The sequence below is a fragment of the Loxodonta africana genome, chromosome 10, assembly GCF_030014295.1.
Source record: "Loxodonta africana isolate mLoxAfr1 chromosome 10, mLoxAfr1.hap2, whole genome shotgun sequence".
Lineage (NCBI taxonomy): Eukaryota > Metazoa > Chordata > Mammalia > Proboscidea > Elephantidae > Loxodonta > Loxodonta africana.
Genome location: NC_087351.1, coordinates 6,990,661 through 7,014,249, shown reverse-complemented (window position 1 = coordinate 7,014,249; position 23,589 = coordinate 6,990,661). Strand labels below are relative to the sequence as shown.

At 41.1% G+C, this 23,589-nt stretch overlaps 1 protein-coding gene across 3 annotated transcripts in view; it reads left to right on the top strand.

Moving 5' to 3' along the window:
* SLC12A1 (solute carrier family 12 member 1) overlaps positions 1-23,589 on the top strand; it is a 112,411-nt gene that overhangs the window by 65,946 nt on the left and 22,876 nt on the right. For all 3 annotated transcript variants that reach the window (XM_003420148.3, XM_003420147.3, XM_064292006.1), the window contains exon 19: positions 9,500-9,582. In XM_003420148.3, coding sequence (XP_003420196.1) covers positions 9,500-9,582 — 83 coding nt within the window. The remainder of the gene's footprint in view (positions 1-9,499; positions 9,583-23,589) is intronic.

Genomic DNA, 23,589 nt, shown 5'->3' with positions numbered 1-23,589 from the left:
AATACTTACACCAAACACCCGTGCCCCTCTAAGACTGTACAACAGAGACTGTATCACACACTTGATGACCAGGTACCTGGACACCTGAGCTGAATTCACACAAGAAAAGTGAATGAGCTCAAAAGCTTATATAACTGATAACAGCTCTAGCCATCTGGTAACAGGATATCAGAGCTCCGAAGGTGAAAATAATCAACCTAGCTCACTCAAGCAACCCATGTGGGCAAATCAAAACAAAACAAAGCAAGAAACTAGGATACAGTAAGCAAACGTAAAATAAACTAATAAAATAACTTATAGATGGCTCGGAGACAACAGTCAGTATCGAACCACATAAAGAATCAAACCATGATCACTTCAACAAGCTCTCAACACAGAGAATCAAAGGATCTTCTGGATGAAAGTGCCTTCCTGGAAATACCAGAGGCAGAATACAAAAGATTAATATACAGAACCCTTCAAGACATCAGAAAGGAGATTAGGCAATATGGAGAACAAGCCAAGGAATACACAGATAAAACAGTTGAAGAGATTTAAAAAGTTATTCAAGAACATAAGGAGAAATTGAATAAGCTGCAAAAATCCATAAAGAGAAAGCAATCAGAAATTTAGGAGATTAACACTAAAATTACAGAATTAGACAACTCGATAGAAGGTCAGAAGAGCAGAATTGAGCAAGTGGAAGGTAGAATTTCTGAACTTGAAGATGAATCACTTGGCACTAATATATTTGAAGAAAAATCAGATAAAAGAATTAAAAAAAAAAAAATGAAGACACCTTAAGAGTCACGTGGGACTCTATCAAGAGAAATAACCTACGAGTGATTGGAGTACCAGAACAGGGAGGGATAACAGAAAATACAGAGAAAATTGTTGAAGATTTGTTGGCAGAAAACTTCCCTGATATCATGAAAGATGAGAAGATATCTCGATGAGAAGATATCTATCCAAGATGCTCATTGTACTCCACATAAGATAGATATTAAGGGAAAGTCACCGAGTCATATTATAATCAAACTTGCCAAAACCAAAGATGAAGACAGAATTTTAAGAGCAGTTAGGAATAAACAAAAAGTCACCTACAAAGGAGAGCTAAAAAGAATAAGCCTGGACTACTCGTCAGAAACCATGCAGGCAAGAAGGCAATGGGATGACTTACATAAAACGTTGAAGAAAAAAATTGCTAGCCAAGAATCATATATCCAGCAAAACTTTCTCTTAAACATGAAGGTGAAATTAGGACACTTCCAGATAAACAAAAGTTTAGGGAATTTGTAAAAACCAAACCAAAACTACAAGAAATACGAAAGGGAGTTCTTTGGTTAAAAAATCAACCCAAGACCAGAACACTGGACAGAGCAATCAGATGTTAACCAAGACAGGGAAACCACAAAAATGAATAAAGATTAAAAAACACTCAAAATAGGGAAATAGTGATGTCATTATGTAAAAGAAGACAACATTAAAATAATAAAGAGGGAATAAGAAATGTAGTCAAAGATCTTTCATATGGAGAGGAAGACAAGGCAATATAAAGAAATAAGAGTTAGGTTCAAACTTAGAAAAATAGGGGTAAATATTAAGGTAACCACAAAGGAGACTAACTATCCAACTCATCAAAATAAAATACGAGAAAAAAATAGTAAAATTTACAGCAGAACTAAATGAAAAAACAAACAGAAAAACAATTGAAAGAGTTAACAAGATCAAAAGCTGGTTCTTTGAAAAAATTAACAAAATTGATAAACCACTGGCCAAACAGACAAAAGAAAAACAGGAGAGGAAGCAAATAACCCAAATAAGAAATGAGATAGGTGATATTACAACAGACCCAACTGAAATTAAACGAATCATATCAGATTACTATGAAAAATTGTACTCTAACAAATTAAAAAAATAGACGAAATGAATTCCTAGAAACACACTACCTACCTAAACTAACACAAACAGAGGTAGAACAACTAAATAGACCCATAACAAAAGAAGAGATTGAAAAGGTAATCAAAAAACTCCCAACTAAAAAAAGGCCTGCCCTGGACGGCTTCACTGCAGAGTTCTATCAAACTTTCAGAGAAGAGTTAACACCACCACTGCTAACGGTATTTCAGAACATAGAAAAGGACAGAATTCTCCCAAATTCATTCTATGAAGCCAGCATATCCCTGATAACAAAACTAGTTAAACACTCCACACAAAAAAGAAAATTACAGACCTATATCCCTCATGCACTTAGATGCAAAAATCCTCAACAAAATTCTAGCCAATACAATTCAACAACATATCAAGAAAATAATTCACCATGACCAAGTGGGATTCATACCAGGCATGCAGGGATGGTTCAACATTAGAAAAACAAGTAATGTAATCCATCATATAAATAAAACAAAAGACAAGAATCACATGATTTTATAAATTGATGCAGAAAAGGCATTTGACAAAGTTCAACACCCATTCATGATAAAAACTTTCAGAAAAGTAGGAATAGAAAGAAAATTTGTGAACATAATAAAGGGCATTTATACAAAGCCAACAGCCAACATCATCCTAAATGGAGAGAGCCTGAAAGCATTCCCCCTGAGATCAGGAACCAGACAAGGATGCCCTTTATCACCACTTTTACTCAACACTCTGCTGGAGGTCCTAGCCAGAGCAATTAGGCTAGATAAAGAAATAAAGGGCATCCAGATTGGCAAGGAAGAAGTAAAATTATCTCTATTTGCAGACAACATGATCTTATACACAGAAAACCATAAGGAATCCTCAAGAAAACTACTGAAACTATTAGAAGAGTTCAGCAGATTTTCAAGATACAAGATAAACATACAAAAATCAGTGGGATTCCTCTTCACCAACAAAAAGAACATGGAAGAGGAAATCACCAAATCACTATCATTTACAGTAGCTCCCAAGAAGGTAAAATACTTCGGAATAAATCTTACCAGAGATGTAAAAGACCTATACAAAAAAAAACCTACAAGAGACTACTGCAAGAAACCAAAAGAGACCTACCTAAGTGGAAATACATACCTTGCTCATGGATAGGAAGACTTAACACTGTAAAACTGTCTAGTCGACCAAAAGCCATCTATAGATACAATGCAATTCTGATCCAAATTCCACCAACATTTTTTAAAGAGATGGAGAAACAAATCACCAACTTCATACGCAAGGGAAAGAGGCCCTGGATAAGTAAAAAAAAAAAAATTGCTAAAAAAGAACAAAGTGGAAGGCCTCACTTTACCTGATTTTAGAACCTATTATGCATACCGCCACAGTAGTTAAAACAGCCTGGTATTGGTACAACAACAGATACATAGACCAATGGAACAGAATTGAGAATCCAGACATAAATTCATCCACATACGAGCAGCTGATATTTGACAAAGGCCCAAAGTCAGTTAAATGGGGAAAAGAGAGTCTCTTTAACAACTGGTGCTGGCATAACTGGATATCCATCTGCAAAAAAAACGAAACAAGACCCATACCTGACATGGTGCACAAAAACTAATTCAAAATGGATCAAAGACCTAAATATAAAATCTATAACGATAAAGATCATGGAAGAAAAAATAGGGACAACATTAGAAGCCCTAATACATGGCATAAACAGTACACAAAACATTACTAACAGTGCAGAAGAGAAACAGCTAACTGGGAGTTCCTAAAAATCAAACACCTATGTTCATCCAAAGACTTCACCAAAAGAGTAAAAAGATTACCTACAGATTGGGAAAAAGTTTTTAGCTATAACATTTCCGATCAGCGCCTGATCTCTAAAATCTACATGATATTGCAAAAACTCAACTACAAAAAGACAAATAACCCAATTAAAAAGTGGGCAAAGGATATGAACAGAGACTTCACTAAAGAAGTAGCTAACAGATATATGAGGAAATGCTCATGATCGTTAGGCATTAGAGAAATGCAGATCAAAACTACAATGAGATTCCATCTCACTCCAACAAGGCTGGCATTAATCCAAAAAACACAAAATAATAAATGTTGCAGAGGTTGTGGAGAGATTGGAACACTTATACACTGTTGGTGGGAATGTAAAATCGTGCAACCACTTTGGAAATTGATTTGGCACTTCCTTAAAAAGCTAGAAATAGAACTACCATGCGATCCAGCAATCCCACTCCTTGGAATATATCTTAGAGAAATAACCTTTACATGAACAGATATATGCACACTCATGTTCATTGCAACACTGTTTACAATAGCAAAAAGATGGAAGCAACCAAGGTGCCCGTCAACGGATGAATGGATAAAAAAATTATGGTATATTCACACAATGGAATATTAAGCATTGATAAAGAACAATGATGAATCCATGAAACATTTCATAACATGAAGGAATCTGGAAGGCATTATGCTGAGTGAAATTAGTCAGTTGCAAAAGGACAAATATTGTATATAAGACCACTATTAAAAGAACTCGAGAAATAGTTTAAACAGATAAGAGAATATTCTTTGATGGTTATGAGGGGGGTAGGGAGGGAGGGAGGAAGAGTGTTTTCACTAATTAGATAGTAGATAAGAACTATTTTAGGTGAAGGGAAAGACAACATACAACATAGGACAGGTCAGCACACCTAGACTAAAACAAAAGCAAAGAAGCGTCCTGAATAAACTGAACACTTCGAAGGCCAGCATAGCAGGGGCAGGGGTTTGGGGACCATGGTTTCAGGGGACATCTAAGTCAACTGGCATAATAAAATCTGTTAAGAAAACATTCTGCATCCTACTTTGAAGAGTGACGTCTGGGGTCTTAAATGCTAGCAAGCAGCCATCTCAGATGTATCAATTGGTCTCAACCCACCTGGATCAAAGGAGAATGAAGAACACAAAAGACACAAGGTAATTATCAGCCCAAGACGCAGAAAGAGCCACATAAACCAGGGACTACATTAGCCTGAGACCAGAAGAACTAGATGGTGCCCGGCTACACCCAATGACTGCCCTGACAGGGAACACAACAGAGAACCCCTGAGGGAGCAGAAGAGCAGTGGGATGCAGACCCCAAATTCTCATAAAAAGACCAGACTTACTGGTCTGACTGAGACTAGAAGGACCCCGGAGGTCATGATCCCCAGACCGCCTGTTAGCCCAAGACAGGAACCATCCCCAAAGCCAACTCTTCAGACAGGGATTGGACTGGAGAATGGGATAGAAAATGATACTGGGAAAGAATGAGCTCCTTGGATCAAGTAGACATATGAGACTATGTTGGCACTTCCCGTCTGAAGGGGAGATGAGAGGCTAGAGGGGATCAGACGCAGGCCAAATGGACACAAAAAGATTGTGGAGGGAAGGAGTGTGCTGTCTCACAAGGGGGAGAGCAACTAGGAGTATATAGAAAGGTGTTTATAAATTTTTGATGAGAGGGCGACTTGATTTGTAAACTTTCCCTTAAAGCACTACAAAACCTTAAAAAAAAAAAAGTAGGGGGGCATGTTAACTGTACCCAATAGCCACTTCTGCACATGGAAGGTTCCCTCTGTCTGGACCTGGCTTTGCCTGGACTCTACACCACAGGGCATGCCTAGGCAGGCCAGCTGCACCGACGAGTCTGTCCCAGGAAGCAACCCTGCCCCTTCAAAACAAGCATACGCTTAGTGCTGCTTGTGCCAGTCTGTTTCCTCCGCCCTCTGCTGAAATAAGTGTCACATTTATCATTAATCTGGGGAGATTTATGGAGCATCATTAACAGAAGAATTCTAACGTTAGCTCTACTGAAGGAGCCATAAGAAAACAGTTTTCGTCTTCTGAAATTAGACACATTACCCACCAACCATGAATTTACCTAACAGTACTGCTAACGCGGGGGGCCTAAGCATCAACTGCGTTCTTCGGAATAGTGCTCTGCAAACGTGTAAGGCCTGGATGCCGCGTGGGCACTCTGGCTCCCACTGGTGCTCTCTGTGTGCTAAGTTAAGGCGAAACCAGGTGATCAGGGTCAGAGTCTTGCCAGGCTCGGCCAGCATCGTTTGGGTGCACTTAGAGCCACAGCCAGTCGCTGACCAGACACCCTTAGAAATAGATGAGCTCTGCCTTCTGTTATCTGGATTCTTCAATAACATTTCACTCTCACTGCTAGGAACAAAAGAGGTAGAGGGAGAAAAAAAAAAAGCAAATAAGGAAAACAAAAGTGTAAATCTTCAATCAAATCACAAATGGTTTGATACAAAATTACCCTGGAGAGTCTTCTAGCCTCGCCATCATCATAAACATACTAGAAATTCAAATGGACCAAAATAATCAAACAGTCACACTGAACTGAGGAGGCCTCTGGCTTTTATAACAAAATAAAGGATGGTTTTCTTGGAAATAAATTTTGTTGGTAAGGTTGTACTAGTCTAAAATTTAGCTGGCTTGGTGAAGTTAAATGACTACTATCTTAGATACAGGGTTAATAGAGAAGCAGGACATACATACACCTTGTACTTCCCTTTCTGTTTTTTTTGTTCTTTTATGACTGAAAGTAAAACACAGTATTATTGTTAATGTGGGATATTATTACAGTAGCGTAGTATTTATTATTTTTCTTTGACTAAATGATTTTAAAGGTCTGTAATATTTTTATGGAAACCCTGGTGGCATATTGGTTAAGTGCTATGGCTGCTAACCAAAGGGTTGGCAGTTCGAATCCTCCAGGCGCTCCTTGGAAACTCTATGGGGCAGTTCTACTCTGTCCTATAGGGTCACTATGAGTCGGAATCGACTCGACGGCACTGGGTTTGGTTTTTTTTGTTTGTTTAATATTTTTATCTATGGTTTAACTTTTTATTTATTTTTTCTTCTACTATTTTTTAATTGTAGTAAAATATATATAATAGAAAAAAGTTGCCATTTGAACCATTTTTAAGTGTACAATTCAGTGATATTATTTACACTCAACATGTTGTGCTACCTTCGCCACTATTTTCAAAAAATTTCCATCACCTCAAACAAACTCAGTGCCCCTTAAAGAAGGTGCAGTTTAATTGTAATTGGAATACATATTAGTTTTCTGTGGCTGCCATAACAAATTACCTCAAACTGAGTTATTTAAAACAATACAAATTTATTGTCTTTTAGTTTGGTAGGTTAGAAGTCTGACAAGGTTCTCGTAGGGTAGAATCAAGGTATGGGCAAGGCTGCACTTCCTTCTGAAGGGTCTAGGGGAAAGTTCCTTTCCTCATCTTTTCCACCTTCTAGCGGTGCCTGGAGCCCTGGTGGCACAGTGGTAAGCACTCAGCTGCTAACCAAAAGGTTGGCAGTTCAAACCCATCGGGCACTCCATGGAAGAAAGATGTGGCAGTCTGCTTCCATAGAGAACAAAAATACAACCTTGAAAACCCTATGGGGCAGTTAGTTCTACTCTGTCCTATAGGGTCCTCTGGATTGGAATCAACTTGATGGCGACTGGTTTGGTTTTTTTTTTTTTAGAGGCTTCCTAGCACTATCCCTTGGTGTTGCAGACATTTTGTTCTCCATTACTAACCTAAAGGTTGGTGGTTCGAATCCACCCACAGAAAAAAGGACTCTTAGGAAGTAATCTTATTTCTGTAAGGTTACGGTCATTGAAAACACCACGAAGCACAGTTCTACTCTGCAGCTCGTGAGGTCACCAGGAGTTGGAGTCCGTCGACTCCACAGCCACAGGTTTGGCTTTGGTAGAGGCTGCCTGCGCTCCTTGTCCATGGCCCCACCTCAGTCTTCAAAGCCAACGGCGATGGCTTGAGTCCTTCTCACTTCGCATCACTGTGACCTCATCTTTTGCCTCCCAATTTCACATTTAAGGACCATTGTGATTACATTGAGCCCCACTAGATAATCCAAACTAATCTCCACATCTCAAGGCCTTTAATCACAGAGTCACTTAATCGCACGGGCAAAGTCCCTGTTGCCCTGTAACACAGCACATCCGTGGGCTTCGGTAAACAGGACGTGGATGCCTTTGGGGAGCCATCATCTGGCTTAACACAGGATCCAAAGGTTTTTTGGGAGGCTACAATGTCTGCTTTTTGTAATCAAAGACAATCAAGGGTTTGCTTCTCAAGAATTTACTTTCTGCCAACTTTTGCTAGGACGAATCGGTTTTGCTAAATGAAGATCATTTGTGGTTTGAATTTTGAGTGGATATTCATATTGCTCTGACCTTATTTATATCATTATCTAAAAATCTAGGTTTACATTGTCCATTCAAAACTCGCTTGCATAAGGTGGGACAGTCACAGACTGCAGAGTGTCTAGGGGAGGGTGACCCAATGGAAAGGGGCCCTAGGTTTCAAGTCTTAGAAGATTGAACAAAACACTCCTGAGGAGAAAATTCTAAACGTATTCAAAGCATCAATTGCTTCAGCTCCCTATTGAGGACCAGAGAAAACATATTCTACAGGAACAGAGATAAAAGAAAGAGAGCCTTTCTTTCCCTTTCTAGATAATGTGATTCCACTGGGTGGGTGTAGAGAAGACACAAGGGCCATCTCCAGCTACATAAAATTGCTATGAAAAAACCGTTGCCTTAAATGGCCTGTCCAGAGTCAATGGTGAAATTTCCTTAGAAGAACAGAGGAGATTTTTATCCAGGAACTTGACATTATCAGCATTGTAGAAAGAGTCCTCCTCCATAGGTAGGAGGCGTGTCTGACAATTCCAGAGGGTCTTTGCAGCTTGAAAATTCTCTCTTCTAAATAGGTCAGTGATTATTTCGTTTATTGTATAAAAGAATCCATTGTTTTAAAAGAATGTGAAGATCTCTTAGTCAGAAGTCTAGTTGATGGTATTATTTTAATAATAGGCTCCAGAGCAAATGATTTAATTCCCACTACCCAGGATATGGAGCCCTGGTGGTGCAGTGGTTAAGAGCTTGGCTGCTATCCAAAACATTGGCAGTTCCAATCCACCAGCCCTCTCTTTGGAAACCCTACGGGGCAGTTCTACCCTGTCCTATAGTGTCACTAGGAGTCAGATTCAACTTGATGGCAATGGATTTGGTTGCTCTTGTTTTTTGTTTGTTACCTAGGATACAGCAGCACAGTCAAGCTCTCTACTACTGGCCGAAAGGTTAGCAGTTTCAACCCACCCAAAGGAGCCTTGGAAAACAGGCCTAGCGATCTGCTTTCATGGTCACAGCCATGCAAACCCTGTGGAGCACAGTTCTCCTGTGCAACACACGGGGTCACCACGAGTCAGGGTCACAGCCATGCAAACCCTGTGGAGCACAGTCCTACTGGGCAACACACGGGGTCACCACGAGTCGGAATCAACCAGATGGCAACGGGTTTTGTTTTGGCTTGGCCTTCGGTTACCTAGGATACATTTTAAAAAGGCGCAATGAGAGAACAAACAAACAGAAAAGGCACCAGCTCTTGGCTGTGTTCTAAAGCGTGAATGTTAATAGTTTAATTTTATATCAAAACCCTAGAAGCAAGTTTTATATTAGTTCAGAACTTGGGGATTAAAAAAAAAAAAAGAGCCATTTAAATCACTAGTCATTTTGCTTTTCTTTCAGCGATGCGTTTGATTTTGAGATTGGCGTGGTCATAGTCAGAATCAGCCAAGGGTTTGACATCTCTCAGGTTCTTCAGGTGCAAGGTATGTACTTCCTTTACTCAACCAACAGCTAGTGACTGAGCACCTACCCTGTGCCTGGCACTGTCCCAGGTGCTGGGTATACAGCAGGGAGCTACAGACAAACCCCAGCCACCGAGCGTCCATCCCAGCGCCGGCCCCGGTGTGCGCACCACCTCCCCCGCCCCAGTGCTTTCCCCACAACCAACACAAGTGGCCTTTGCCCTGCTAACCAGAAATACAGAGTAACTCAAGGTAGTCATCAATTATTTTTCTTACCACAAGAACACAAAGCCAGCATCACTGAAAATAAACACCTTCGGTAAAACAGCCTGATTGCTGCAAGATATTTCAGAAAATGAAGATTAATTCTTTCTTCGGAAAAACCTGCATTTTGTTTTTTAAAGTCTATGATCTGGTTTGTAGCTGACGTGGAAATGAGCCTGAAAGTCTCATGCTGTGAATCACTAATCTAAGCAGGAGGCAGAAACGCTAATTCAGATTAGTGACTCTGCTTCTTCCTGGCACAGGGTTTGGTGTACTTGTTTAGTCTTAGAATTTAAACATATTCTGTGTCTAGAAACAATGGCCACATCTAAAAAGTCACTGAAGATTAGCGCAGGACACCAAGCCATGACTTCTGTCTCCATCAGAACTTTACAACAGGGCCAAAGAAATGCTAGTTCCACCAAAGGCACAACACTGAGATTTATTTCTGTGTTGGTTTCATTATTTCAACAGATATTTTTGGGGTGCCTACTATGTACCAGCGAGCTCTGGTGGTGCAATGGTTAAGAGCCTAGCTGCTAACCAAAAGGTCAGAGGTTTGAACCCACAAGCAGCTCTGCAGGAGAAAAGACCCGATGATCTGCTCCCATAAAGATTACAGCCTAGGAAACCCTATGGGGCAGGTCTACTCTGTCCTGTAGGGTTTCTATGAGTTGGAATCGACTCTGTAGCACACAACAACTGTGTATCAAAGGAGCCCTGATGACACAATGGTTAAAAGCTGGGCTGCTAACCAAAAGGTTGATGGTTAGAACCCATTCAGCAGTTTCATGGGAAAAAGAACTGGCAATCTGCTTCCATAAGGATTAAAAAAAAAAAAATTAAATTTACAGCCTAGAATACCCCATGAGGCAATTCTACTCTGTCACATGGGGTTGCTTTGAGTTGAAAATTGACTCAATGGCACCTAACGACAACAGGCACCTAACGACAACAGGCACCTAACAACAGCAGGTACTGGGTAGACTATGCTTAAAGTGTCTGCGCCCTCAAGGGACTCAGAGCCTAGTAATGAAAATGGATCTTTCATTAGCATGATAATAGGTACAGGTAGAGTATTATGGGAAAGAGAGTAGAGGAACTTAACTCCAAGAGGGCTTCCTAGCAGAAATTACCCTTGAATTGAGATTTAGTAGATTAGTAGGGGTTGACCAGGCTTTTACATTTCCTAGGTCTGCCATAACAAATTACCACACACTGGGTAGCTGAAAACAACAGAAATTTATTCTCTCGCAGTTCTGGGGGCCAGGAGTCTGAATTCAGGGTGTCAGTAGGTCTATCGCCTTTCTGATGGCTCTAGAGGAAGATCTTCCCTGTCTTTTCCAACTTCTAGTAGAACCAGGCATTCCTTGGTTTGTGGCAGTATAACTCGTTACTGCTCCAGTCTTTATGTGGCCGTCTTCCCTCTGTGTCTGTCTGTGTCTCTTCTTTTTTAATAAGGACACAGGTCATACTGGATTAGGACCACCATACTCCAGTATGACCTAATGCTAATTTAACGAATTTAATCTGCAAAGACTCTATTTCCAAATATGGTCACATTCCAGGGTAGTAGGGACTAGGACTGCAACGTATTTTTTGGGAGACACAATTCAACTGTAACACTAAGCAATGTTAGAGAAGAGAAAAATGAGGTGGGAGTGTGGGGAATGGCATTCCTGGCAAAGAGGATAGCATTAACAAAGGCGTGAAGACATGGAAGCATGGAGGAAGGGATATATAGGCAACTGAAAGCAGGTTAGTGTCATTGAAATGCAATGTAGGAAGCAGAGAATAGAAAAATATAAGATTGCCCACGTAAAGGGGGAGCCAGATTAAAATCATCTCGTCTGCCGTATTAAATAGCTTGGACCATATTCTGTAGACAATGAGGAACTTTTGAAGGGATTGAAGTGCAGGAGTATGTGGTCAGATTTGGGGTTTCAGATCACGTACTCTTTCAGTTCTATTGGGGATTGTCTCAAAAAGGACTAGAATGGAAACACGGAAAGAAGTCAAAAGATTTTTATAATAATCAAAGCAAGAGAAGGTGCCAGCTTGAACTGGGGCTATCTCAGTAGGAATGAAGAGAAAAGGACAGAATTTGGAGGTACTTAGGAGGTACAAAGGGCAGCATTTGGGGGCCGATCGGATGAGTGGCATAAGGGAGAGGGAGGGGTGAAGAAAGGCTGGCTGATTAGATGAATGTTAGAGCCACCAATGGAAATGGGAAATGCAAGAGAAAGAGTAGGTTTAATGAGGAGAAGCCTGGCTCAATTAAAAAAAAAAAACTCTGTTGGGAAATCCTACTGGAGATGACCAACAGGTGGTTAGATAGTTGAGTCTTAGTCTTAAAGGAGAAGTCTGAGCTGTAGATGTATATTTAGAAGACATGGCAATTAAGGTGAAAATTGAAACCCTGTCACTTGATAAAATAGCCTAAAGAATACGTGTAGTCGAGAGTCCAGGGCACAGGAGAAGAGCCTCAAAGAAGAGGCAGCAAAGGAGCTGTCAGAAAGGTAAGGAAACCAGGAGTCTATAGTGTCATGGAATCCACGAGAGCAGAGTGCTCAAAACAGGGACAATAACCAACAGCCGAAAATTCCAGTAAAATAATGAATGAAATGTTCCTTAGTATTGATCATTGACATCACACAAATGATCTTAGTGAGAGCAATTTCTGTTAGAACAGTGTTGACAGAATCCAGATTGCAGTGGGTTGAGGAGAGAATATGAGCCAACGGAGCAGAGAATATGGATGTCACCAACCATTCTGAGGAGTTTGGATCCTACAGAGAGGAACGAGACTGAGAAGATTTACTACAGGGACACCTATAGACTTTAGAATGGGAGACACAGATATGCTTCCAGTCTGAGGAAATGAGCCCAACCAAATGGGAGAGTTTGAAGATGCAGGCAAAGAAACGGGTGGCCCATGGAGTAAGATCCTTGAGGAACAAGCAGTAATCAGGGGAAGGGCGTGAATAGCCTGAAAGAGATGAAAAGCACTTCATCTTCTAAAACCGATGCAAAGGAGCTGAATATCAGTGATGCTGTACCTGGATTTGTAACAGTAGGGTAGTAAGTTGAGGAAGATCATGCAAAATAGCCTCGGTTCTCACCTTGAATTTGGGGCAATGGGTTCTTCCTAAAAGGCATGGTTTCATTGAGGATGAGAAGGCTAATGAGAGTTTAACATGGGCATGATGGGGAATGAAAAGTCAAAAGCTGATCAGCATACAACAGTGAGAACCCACTTACAGTTGTCCAGTTTTCTCCAGGAGCATTTGGTCACCAGTAAGAGTAGAAGGGGGTTAGTGCTTTGCTGGGGAATTCAAGAGAAAGAAAAAGTATATAAAAGATTTGAGAGTGCTGGTGCCGGGGGGATCCGGATTCCATTTGACCCTTTCATGATTGTATCCACCATAACAGAGGGAATATGAGCAAATTAGGTTAATTTTTTGATGCAACCATTCTGGTGGATTTTGGAGGAGGTGGAAAAAAGAAGAAACTAGAGATCAAGCATTTGTACAGGACAGAGAGCCCCTATTGGATTATGTATACTCTATGATTACATATGAAAAAATAAAACTGGGGGTAAACACCACCCTACCCAAAATTGTTGCATAAAGGGTATCTTAGGTGTCTCTGGCTTCCCTTTTCTAGGCCCTTTTTCTCTTTTATGTATATTTTACATTTCCAGATCAGGCACACTAATTTCCACTCAGTATTCATGATTCATTTTTATATTTCTTCCTAATAGAACTTAATCGATTAGTCACAAAACCTAACATTCTTAAGCACTTCATGTGATGACTATGATGTGCCAAGTATTACGCTTCATGTTCACATACATTATGCCATTTTTCTTCCCAACTACCCTATGAGGAAAGCACCATTATTGTTCCCATTTTTCAGCTGATAAAATTGAGGCTTACCCAAGACTCACAAGGCTATTTAGTAATTGGTAGAGCTGGAATTCAAACCTGTGTATCTTGGTTTTGTTTGTCTGTTTTTTACTGTGCTTTAGGTGAAAGTTTACAGAGCATATTAGTTTCTCATTAAACAGTTAATACACAAATTGTTTTGTGACATTGGTTGCCAACCCCACAATGTGTCAAAACGCTCCCCTTCTCCACTCCGGGTTCCTTGTTTCCATTCATCCAGTTTTCAGCCTTCTTGTCTTTGCCCATTAGTCTCATATACATGGTTGAGCTGCGAAGTATGTTCCTCACGTGTGTTATTGTTGGCCCTATAGACTGCCTAATCTTTGACTGAAGTAGTGACTTAAGTGCTGAGTTAAAGGGGTATCTGGAGGCCATACTCTCAGGGTTTCTCCAGTCTCTGGACCAGCAAGACCGGTCTTTTTTGTGTGAATTTGAGTTTTTTCTACATTTTTCTCCTGCTCTGAAGTAATCTTTCCCTTGTGTCTTTGGCTTTTTTCATTCTCCTTTGCTCCAGCCGGGATGGGACCAGTAGATACATCTTAGATGGCTGCTTTCAGGCATTTAAGACCCCAGACGCAACTCACCACAGTTAGAGGTAGAACATTTTCTTTATAGACTGTGTTATGCCAGTTGAGCTAGATGGCCCCGTAGTCCATGGTCCGCAGCCCTCAGCCCAGTAGCTCAGTCTCTCAGGGAGCTTGGATGTGTCTGTGAAGCCTCTATGACTTTGCCCTGGTCAAGTTGTGCTGACTTCCCCAGTATTGTGTACTGTCTTACCCTTTACACAAGTTACCACGTATCTAATATCTAGTTACTATTTTTCCCTTCCCACCCCTCCCCTCCCTCGTAACCATGAAAGATCGTTTCTTTTTATGTGGAAACATTTTCACCAGTTTTTAAAATTGTGGTCTCATACAGTATTTGTCCTCTTGCGATTAACTTATGTCACTCAGCATAATGCCCTCCAGATTCATCCATGTTGTGAGAGTTTTACAGACCCATTATCATTCTTTATCCCTGTGTAGTATTCCATCACGTGCATGTGCCGTGGTTTGTTTATCCACTCATCTGTTGATGAGCACTTAGGTTGTTTCCATCTTTTTGCTATTGTGAATAATGCTGCAATGAACATGGGTGTGCATATGACTATTCATGTGATGGCTCTTATTTCTCTAGGATATATTCCTAGGCGTGAGATTTCTGGAGAGTATGAAATTTCTATGTCTAGCTTTTTAAGGAAGTGCCATATCTTTTTCCAACATGATCGTACCATTTTGCGTTCCCACCAGCATCATGTAAGAATTCCAATCTCTTTGAAACCTCTCCAACATTTAGTATTTTCTGTTTTTTTTTTTTTTAATTCCTGCCAGTAACGTTGAGGTGAGGTGGTATCTCATTGTAGTTTTGATTTGCATTTCTCTAATGGCTAGAGATGGAGAGTATTTCCTTATGTGTCTGTTAGCCAAATGAATGTCTTCTTTGGTGAAGTGCGTGTTTGTATCCTTTGTCCATTTTTTGATTGGATTATTTGTCTTTTTTATTGTAGAGCTGTTGGACTTTTCTATAGATTTTAGAGATTAGGCCTTTGTTGGATATGTCATAGCCAAAAATTTTTTCCCAGCCTGTAGGTTCTCTTTTTACTCTTTGGTGAAGTTTTCTGATGAGCGTGTTTAATTTTTAGAAGATCCCATTTATCTAGCTTATCTCCCAGTGTATGTATATTGTTAATTATGGTTTGTATGCTGTTTAAGCCATGTATTAGGGCCCCTAATGTTGACCCTGGAACCCTGGTGGTGTAGTGGTTAAGAGCTCAGCTGCTAACCAAAAGGTCAGCAGTTGGAGTTCACCAGCCACTCCTTGGAACCCTTATGTCCTATAGTGTCGCTATGAGTTGGAATAGACTAGATGGCAATGGGTTTGGGTTTTTTTGGTTTAACATTGACCCTATATTTTTCTTCCATGATTTTTACAGTTTGGGGTTTTATATTTAGATCTTTGATCCATTTTGAATTAGTTTTTGTGTATGATGTGAGGTGTGGGTCCTGTTTTATTTTTTTTACGGATGGACACCCAGTTTTGCCATCACTGCTTATTAAAAAGACTGTCTTTTCCCCATTTAATGGACTTTGGGCCTTTATCAAAGATCAGGTGGCCGTAGGTAGATGGAGTTACATCTGGGCTCTCCATTCTGTTCCACCGGTCAATGTGTCTGCCATTATACCAGTACCGGGCTGTTTTGACTACTGTAGCTGTACGGTAGTTTCTAAGGTCAGGTAGTGTGAGGCCTCCTACTTTGTTCTTCTTCTTCAATAATACTTTACTTATCCAGGCCTCTTTCCTTTCCATATAAAGTTAATGATTAGTTTTTTAAATCTATATCTCTTTGAAGCCAGAACCTACTATTCTACCTCTAGTCTACCTTTTTTAAAAAAGAGAACTAGACAGGGCAATGACTTACGTAGTGGTGGCAGTGGTGAAATGTCAGCACGGGATGGGGCAAAGCTATTTCCCTGTATTCCTTAAAATGCCCAGTGTAGGTGCTGCCTGTCTGTGGTAGATGTCCCCTCTGAGGGCAATTACAAGGTGCTGACATTAGGAGACCTGCTCTGCTGCTCACTTGCTGGGTTTACCTTAGTTCTCCAGCCATTGCGCTGCAGTGTTTACATCTGAAATATTAGAATACAAAACACAATTTGTATGTAGATTACACATTTGCTTTGTGTGTTATGTTGATCTCTTCAAGCTGAAAGATGCGATGTAGCTGAAAAATATTACCCCCACCCATCATTACTCCATCTGCCAAAATGTACCATCAATTTAGTCCTACAAAGCAATACAGCAATCAAATTCTGTAGTAGTTCTCAAAGAATCCTGGCAGTGAACTGCATCCCCTTTTAATTTCCCAGGAGACATATCCTATTTAAATCAACTTTGATGTTTGAAGTATTTCTGCTTCCTAGCCAAGAAACAGGAAATACGGTGACATGCTAATAAAATAATTAGAAGTACCAACTATCTGGGGTAAACAAACAAAAAAATGCTGCACAAGTACATAAAGAACATGTGGGGAAAAAAAGGACAACAGCCTAATGATAGAAATTAACTTCATGCTGCATTTCCATGCATCGTTTTGAAGTTTATGTAATTGATGACACAAACCTCATATGAGATTTTGAATTGAAAGAAATAAGCTTGTGTTTCATTATATTACACTGTAGTACAGGGCTTAATAAGGGCCTGATAAATCTTAAGTACTGCATTATACTATGTTAATGATCATCTTCATAGCTTTTCCTACACAGATACCACAGTGTCATCCCAGATTATAATTTAAAAGAAATATTGGCAATTCAGGGTGCCCATATACGGTAGTTAATAAAGCAGTGACTAGAAATCAGCTTTATAGGTGATTTCCCAGCTAATGACAATTATTTCTATACTCTGCCACAGGCTTATGTGAGGAGGATAACTTTTCAGATAAATAAGATCGATGCCCATAACATTATAACTTATGTACTGCAGCAACTCATTCAATAACGTTGGCTGATAGTTTCTCTTAATAAATTAATTTATCGACCAACAACACAAAAAAATGCTGTATTTCATATTGTTCACTCCCCAGGGGTATTTAGCAGGTTTGCCCACTGCAACAAAGAGTCCAGATTATACTGGTAGGAAATAAAGTGATGAAATGTGATTTGCAATCTATTGTGATCAAGTATCACGTGTGAGTACCATGTGATTTACGGCCATCTCAGAGTACGGGGTCACAGCTGTATGTGATGGAGTAGCTCAGCAAGATAAAGACAGATGGCAGTGTGAGTAAATAATTACTTGATTGGAAGGCAACCCCTGCAGGATTGCTTCCTGCCTTCAGTTCAACTAGACTTCATCTGGGGCACAGCACATTGATTCATATGAGCAGTTACAGCTTTGAGTTGATCGACCAAGGAAAGAATCATAATTTAATAATTAATATAGAGAAAGGATACTGTGAAATGGAAGGGCATGCAATTCCCCAGCAGGTTTCCCTTCCTCTGTCAGGTAACTGGCTACTCTGTATCCTTGAGAGTCAACACCGATTGTCATTTGTGGACTCCTGCCTGTTTCGTTTTCTTTCTTTTTTTTCCATTGTTCTTTAGGTAGAAGTTTATAGCTCAAGTTATTTTCTCATTCAAAAATTTATACACACATTGTTTTGTGACATGGATTGCAATCCCCGCAACATGACAGCATGCTCCCCCTTTCCACATTGGGTTCCCTGTGTCCGTTCATCTGATTTTCAATTTCCGTCCCTTCCTGCCTTCTCATCCTGCTTTTGGACAGGAGCTGCCCATTTGGTCTCATATATTTGATTGAACTAAGCACATTCCTCACGTGTGCTTTTTTTTTTTTTTTTTTTTTATAGTCCTGTCTAGTCTTTATCTGAAAACTGGGCTTGGGAATGGTTTCAGTTCTGGGTTAGCAGAGCATCTGGGGGCCATAGTCTCAGGGGTTCCTCCAGTCTCTGTCAGACAGTACATCTGGTCTCCTGCCTATTTCTAAAAGACACCTTTAGAAAAAAGACTGGAAATAGAACATTCAAGACAATCTTAACAACTAAACTGAATTTCAAAATATAGTCACTCCAACTGATTACGTGCAGCCAGTTTATAGAGCACTCGAAAATATAGCAACTACTGTTTAGAAGGTTTTGGCATTTCCATCAAGATATGGCCCAGGATTCACTCTTTGTTCTTACTATGAGAATTGTTTGGAGGTTAGATATGAAGAAATGTGTTAGAAACCAACTGATAGAACCCACAGGTCTAAGTTTTTTTCTTCCACCATCAGAACCTCTTGGATTCTCTTAAAACCTTCGAAAGAGAGAAGAGCAGGCTTTTACACTCTTGATCTTACTCTTGGCTCTTCACTCTCGCTCTCTCAGACAATGTGGTTTAATAAACCATGATATGCTAAGAAATCATCTAATATGCTAAGAAATCGTCTGATATGGAAGATTTCAATTTCCTGTGAAACAGTTCCTGGATGGCCTAAAAGTTGGCAGGGCAAATCTACCTAGAGGAAGAAAGGCCAGGAGTTCTGCTTCTGAAAGATTACAGCCAAGAAAACTCTATGGAGCACTTCAACTCTGTAACACATGAGGTCGCCATGAGTCGGAGTCAACTCTACAGCGATAAGCTTGGGTTTTTTGTTTTTGTTTTGTTTTTAAGTTTGATTGTGCCTTAAGTGAAAGTTTACAAATCAAGTCAGTCTGTCACACAAAAACTTACATACACCTTGCTACATACTCCCAGTTGCTCTCCCCCTAATGAGACAGCCCACTCTCTCCCTCCACTCTCTTCACGTGTCCATTTCGTCAGCTTCTAACCCCCTCTACCCTCTCATCTCCCCTCCAGGGAGGAGATGCCAACATAGTCTCAAGTGTCCACCTGATCCAAGAAGCTCACTCCTTACCAGCATCCCTCTCCAGCCCATTGTCCAGTCCAGTCCCTTTTTGAAGAGTTGGCTTTGGGAATGGTTCCTGTCCTGGGCCAACAGAAGGTCTGGGAGCCATGACCACTGGGATCCTTCTAGTCTCAGTCAGGCCATTAAGTCTGGTTTTTTTAATAAGAATTTGGGGTCTGCATCACACTGCTCTCCTGCTCCCTCAGGGGGTTCTCTGCTGTGTTCCCTGTCAGGGCAGCCATCTGTTGTAGCCAGGCGCCATCTAGCTCTTCTGGTCTCAGGCTGATGTAGTCTCTGGTTTATATGGCCCTTTCTTTCTCTTGGGCTCGTGATTACCTTGTGTCCTGGTGTTTTTCATTCTCCTTTGATCCAGGTGGGTTGAGACCAATTGATGCATCTTAGATGGCTGCTTGCTAGCATTTAAGACCCCAGACGCTTCTCTCCAATGTGGGAAGCAAAGTGTTTTCTTAATAGATTTTATTATGCCAATTGACTTAGGTCTCCCCTGAAACCATGGTCCCCAAACCACCCCCCCGCCCCCGCTATGCTGGCCTTCAACGCATTCAGTTTATTCCGGAAACTTCTTTGCTTTTGGTTTAGTCCAGTTGTGCCGACCGCACCTGTATTGTGTGTTGTCTTTCCCTTCACCTAAAGTAGTTCCTATCTACTATCTAGTTAGTGAATACCCCTCTCCCACCCTCCCTCCCTCCCGTTTCTCATAACCATCAAAGAATATTTTCTTCTCTAAACTATTTCTCAAGTTCTTATAATAGTGGTCTTATACAGTATTTGTCCTTTTGCAACTGACTAATTTCACTCAGCATAATGCCTTCCAGGTTGCTCCATGTTGTGAAATGTTTCACAGATCCATCAATGCTCTTTATCGATGCATAGTATTCCATTGTGTGAATATATCATAATTTATTTATCCATTCATCTGTTGTTGGGCACCTTGGTTGCTTCCATGTTTTTTGCTATTGTAAACAGTGCTGCAATGAACATGGGTGTGCATATATCTGTTCGTGTAAAGGTTCTTATTTCTCTGAGCCATCTATAAGTTATTGTATTAGTTTATGTTTGCTTACTGTGTTGTAGCTTCTTGCTTTGTTTTGTTTTGATATGCCCAAATGGGCTACTTGAGTGAGCTAGCTTGATTATTTTCACCTTTGGAGCTCTGACATCCTTGTCCCCAGATGGCTAGAGCTGTTATCAGGTATATCAGTCTAGGAGTCCATTCACTTTTCTTGTATGAATTCAGCTCAGGTGTCCAGGTAGCTGATCATCAAGTTTGTGGTACAGGCTCTGTCCTACAGTCTTAGAGGGGCAAGGGTGATTGGTGTAGGTACCGGTATCTGGTTGCAGCAGGGGGTTACACTCTGAATAAGGCAGGGGGTTGAGAACCAACCCCCAAGTGTCTCTGAGGAAAGGGTGTCCCTGTTCCCTAGAGCATGCAGGTGGATGCGTTCTGCAGTCAGACCATGGGCTGTTGGTTGTAAGGACTGGGAGGTACCAGTAATCCTTGGACCCCTGTCATGTGTGGCTGGGTGACCTGAGGGGAGCTACCAGTCCTTAGGCCCCTGATGTGGGTAGGCGAGGACCCCGTTTAATAGGCAAAGCAATGTCAAACATCAAACAACCATCTCTCTACCACACAGCTGAAACGGTTGGAGTCTGCCACCAAGGGCCTATTCTCCTGAAACAGACCGACACAGGTCCATGCAGATGGAAAAGGTGCTCAAAGTCCACAGACCGTTTATGCCTGGACAGGAGCCGCTTCTGTCCTGAGCTCCCCCAGTTACTGGAGCTGGCAAATTATCTTTTCCCCCAAATGCAAATTTTTTCCTTCTCCAAGGCCGGAAGGATGGCTCTAGGTACTCAACAGGGCCTATCTCAGGCCAGGGAAATCAGCTGCTGAAGCCGGCTTGGGGGTGTGGGGGCACGGTATATGCGAGTACTTAACTTTTGCCAAGAGCCCCGATCTTCTCTCGTTCCGGAGGTATGAGTAGCCTGTGTTGCTGGCTGCTTCTCCCTGAGGAAACTGTGGCCTAATGCTAGTACCAGTCCACCGCCGCTCTGGGAATGGTGCCTAAGGGCTCCCCACGATTCAGGTCCGGTAACTCTTCTCCTTTTCTGAACGGTCTCTTCCTCCCCCTGCCCCTCGGTTCATTTTCTAAGCTTGCCTTTGATGCTCAGGGCTCCTAGCTTGTCATAAATATACTCGATGCACTTGTTTTTTCATGTCTTTGTTGTAGAAAGGGCTCGCCGGAAGTGTCTGTCTATTCCGCCATCTTGGTTCCACCTCTTTTGTTTTCAAGCTTGGGTTTTTTGTTTTCTTGTTTTTAGCACTGCCTGAGGCACAGGTGGTGGCCCTATCTAGGAAGAGGACCCTTCTTCTCCCCTTGCCTCTCACTCTTCTGATGAATCCCATCTGTCCTGCCTTCTGTCTCGGATAGCCTGGTTTCTACCACCGGTACTGGCTGCCCCACTTTATAACTGTGTGTGCATGCAACATTGACTTAACTCCTTTCAAGCATTGTCTGCTGCACCTACCCCTCCACACACACTTCTCCCTTCCCCTTCCCAGCAACCTTCGCTTGGCTTCTCCTTTGTAAAGAGTATACTTTTACAAGTACTGACCTGTATGGAACAGAACTGACCTTTTATTTATTTCAACAAGCTATAATTGAGTGTCTATTATGCACAAATATTGTGCCAGGCACAAGCAGAGAGGGATGGTATGACTAAGAATGTGGGTGAAGCTGTGTGAAGTTAGGTACATGCTTTGGAATTAGACAGGCTTGGGTTCAAATCCCACCTTTGATACTTTTTGGCTCTGTGACCTTGGTCAAATTACTTATCCTGTCTGTGTTTCACTTTTCACATTGTCAGATGTGAATAATTTCACATCTTCCTCACAGAGTTGTCCTTTTGGATTAAAAGATATGATTGCTGCAAAATGTTTGACACTGCACTGAGCACAAAGTAAACAATAAATGGCCATAATTAAATACGGTATAAGGCCTGCCCTTCATAAACTTGTAGTCAAGTGGGCGTAAAGTAAACATGTATCTTAAAACTCTGTTCTGTGTTGATATTTATGGTTATTGGAATTTACTCAAGGTATAAGCAGAACTGCTGTCAAGTTGATTCCAACTCATAGTGACCCTAGATGAGATTAATTCTGACTGAGGGATTTCAGACTGGGTATTCTTTTAACAGGCAGTCAGGGCATGTTGCTGAAGAAGGGCGGTAAAGAGAAATGAATACCCAAATTGAAAGCCGAAGACTTGGATCACTAACTATACAGCCTTGGGAAAATCACTTGAAATTCCCCAGCCCAAATTTCCTTATTGGTAAAATACAGAGAATAATATCATATCTGCCTGCGGCCGGCATTGCTGCTGGAATCAGAGGAGATACTACATAGTAGTGGGCATAGTAGGGATGGGATGAATAATTTCTGTTGTCAGCCTAATGGGAATCAGTTCATGCCTATCCATTCACACCTCCTTGCCTTGTTCCCCTTGTGGCTAATGGTACACTTTAAAAACATAATTTATTGAGGTGAAGTCCAGGTAAGATAAATTAGCCATATTAAAGTAAACAATTCAGAGGCATCAAGTATAACTGACACCTCTATCTAGTTCCAAAATATCTCTATCACTCCAAAGGCAAGCCCTTCACCCGGTAAGGAGTTTCCCCCATTCCATCTCCCTCCAGCCCCAGGCAACCAGCAATGCATTCTGTCTCTATAGATTTATCTATTCTGGATATTTCATGTAAATAGACTCATACAATATGTGACCTTTTGTGTCTGGCTTCTTTCATTTAGCATAATGTTTTGGAGGATAAACTGTGTCATACCTTCTATTAGTACTTTATTCCTTTTTATGGCTGAATAGTATTCCATTGTGTGGATTTGCCACAACTTGTTTATCCATTCATCTGTTGATGGACATCCAGGCTGTTTCCACCTTTTGGCTACTGTCTTAGTTATCTAGTGCTGCTATAACAGAAATACTGCAAGAGGATGGCTTTAACAAACAGAAATGTGTTCTCTCACAGTTTAGAAGGCTAGAAGTCCAAATTCAGAGTGCCAGCTCCAGGAGAAAGCTTTATCTCTCTCCCAGCTCTGGGGGGAAGGTCCTTGTCAACAATCTTCCCCTAGTCTAGGAGCTTCTCAGCGCAGGGACCCCGGGTCCAAAGGACACACTCTGCTCCTGGCTCCTCCTGCTTGGTGGTAATGAGGTCCCTCTCCTCTCTGCTCTATTCTCTCTTTTATATCTCAAAAGAGATTGATTCAAAATACAACCTAATCCTGTAGACTGAGTCCTGCCTCATTAGCATAACTGCATCTAATCCTGCCTCC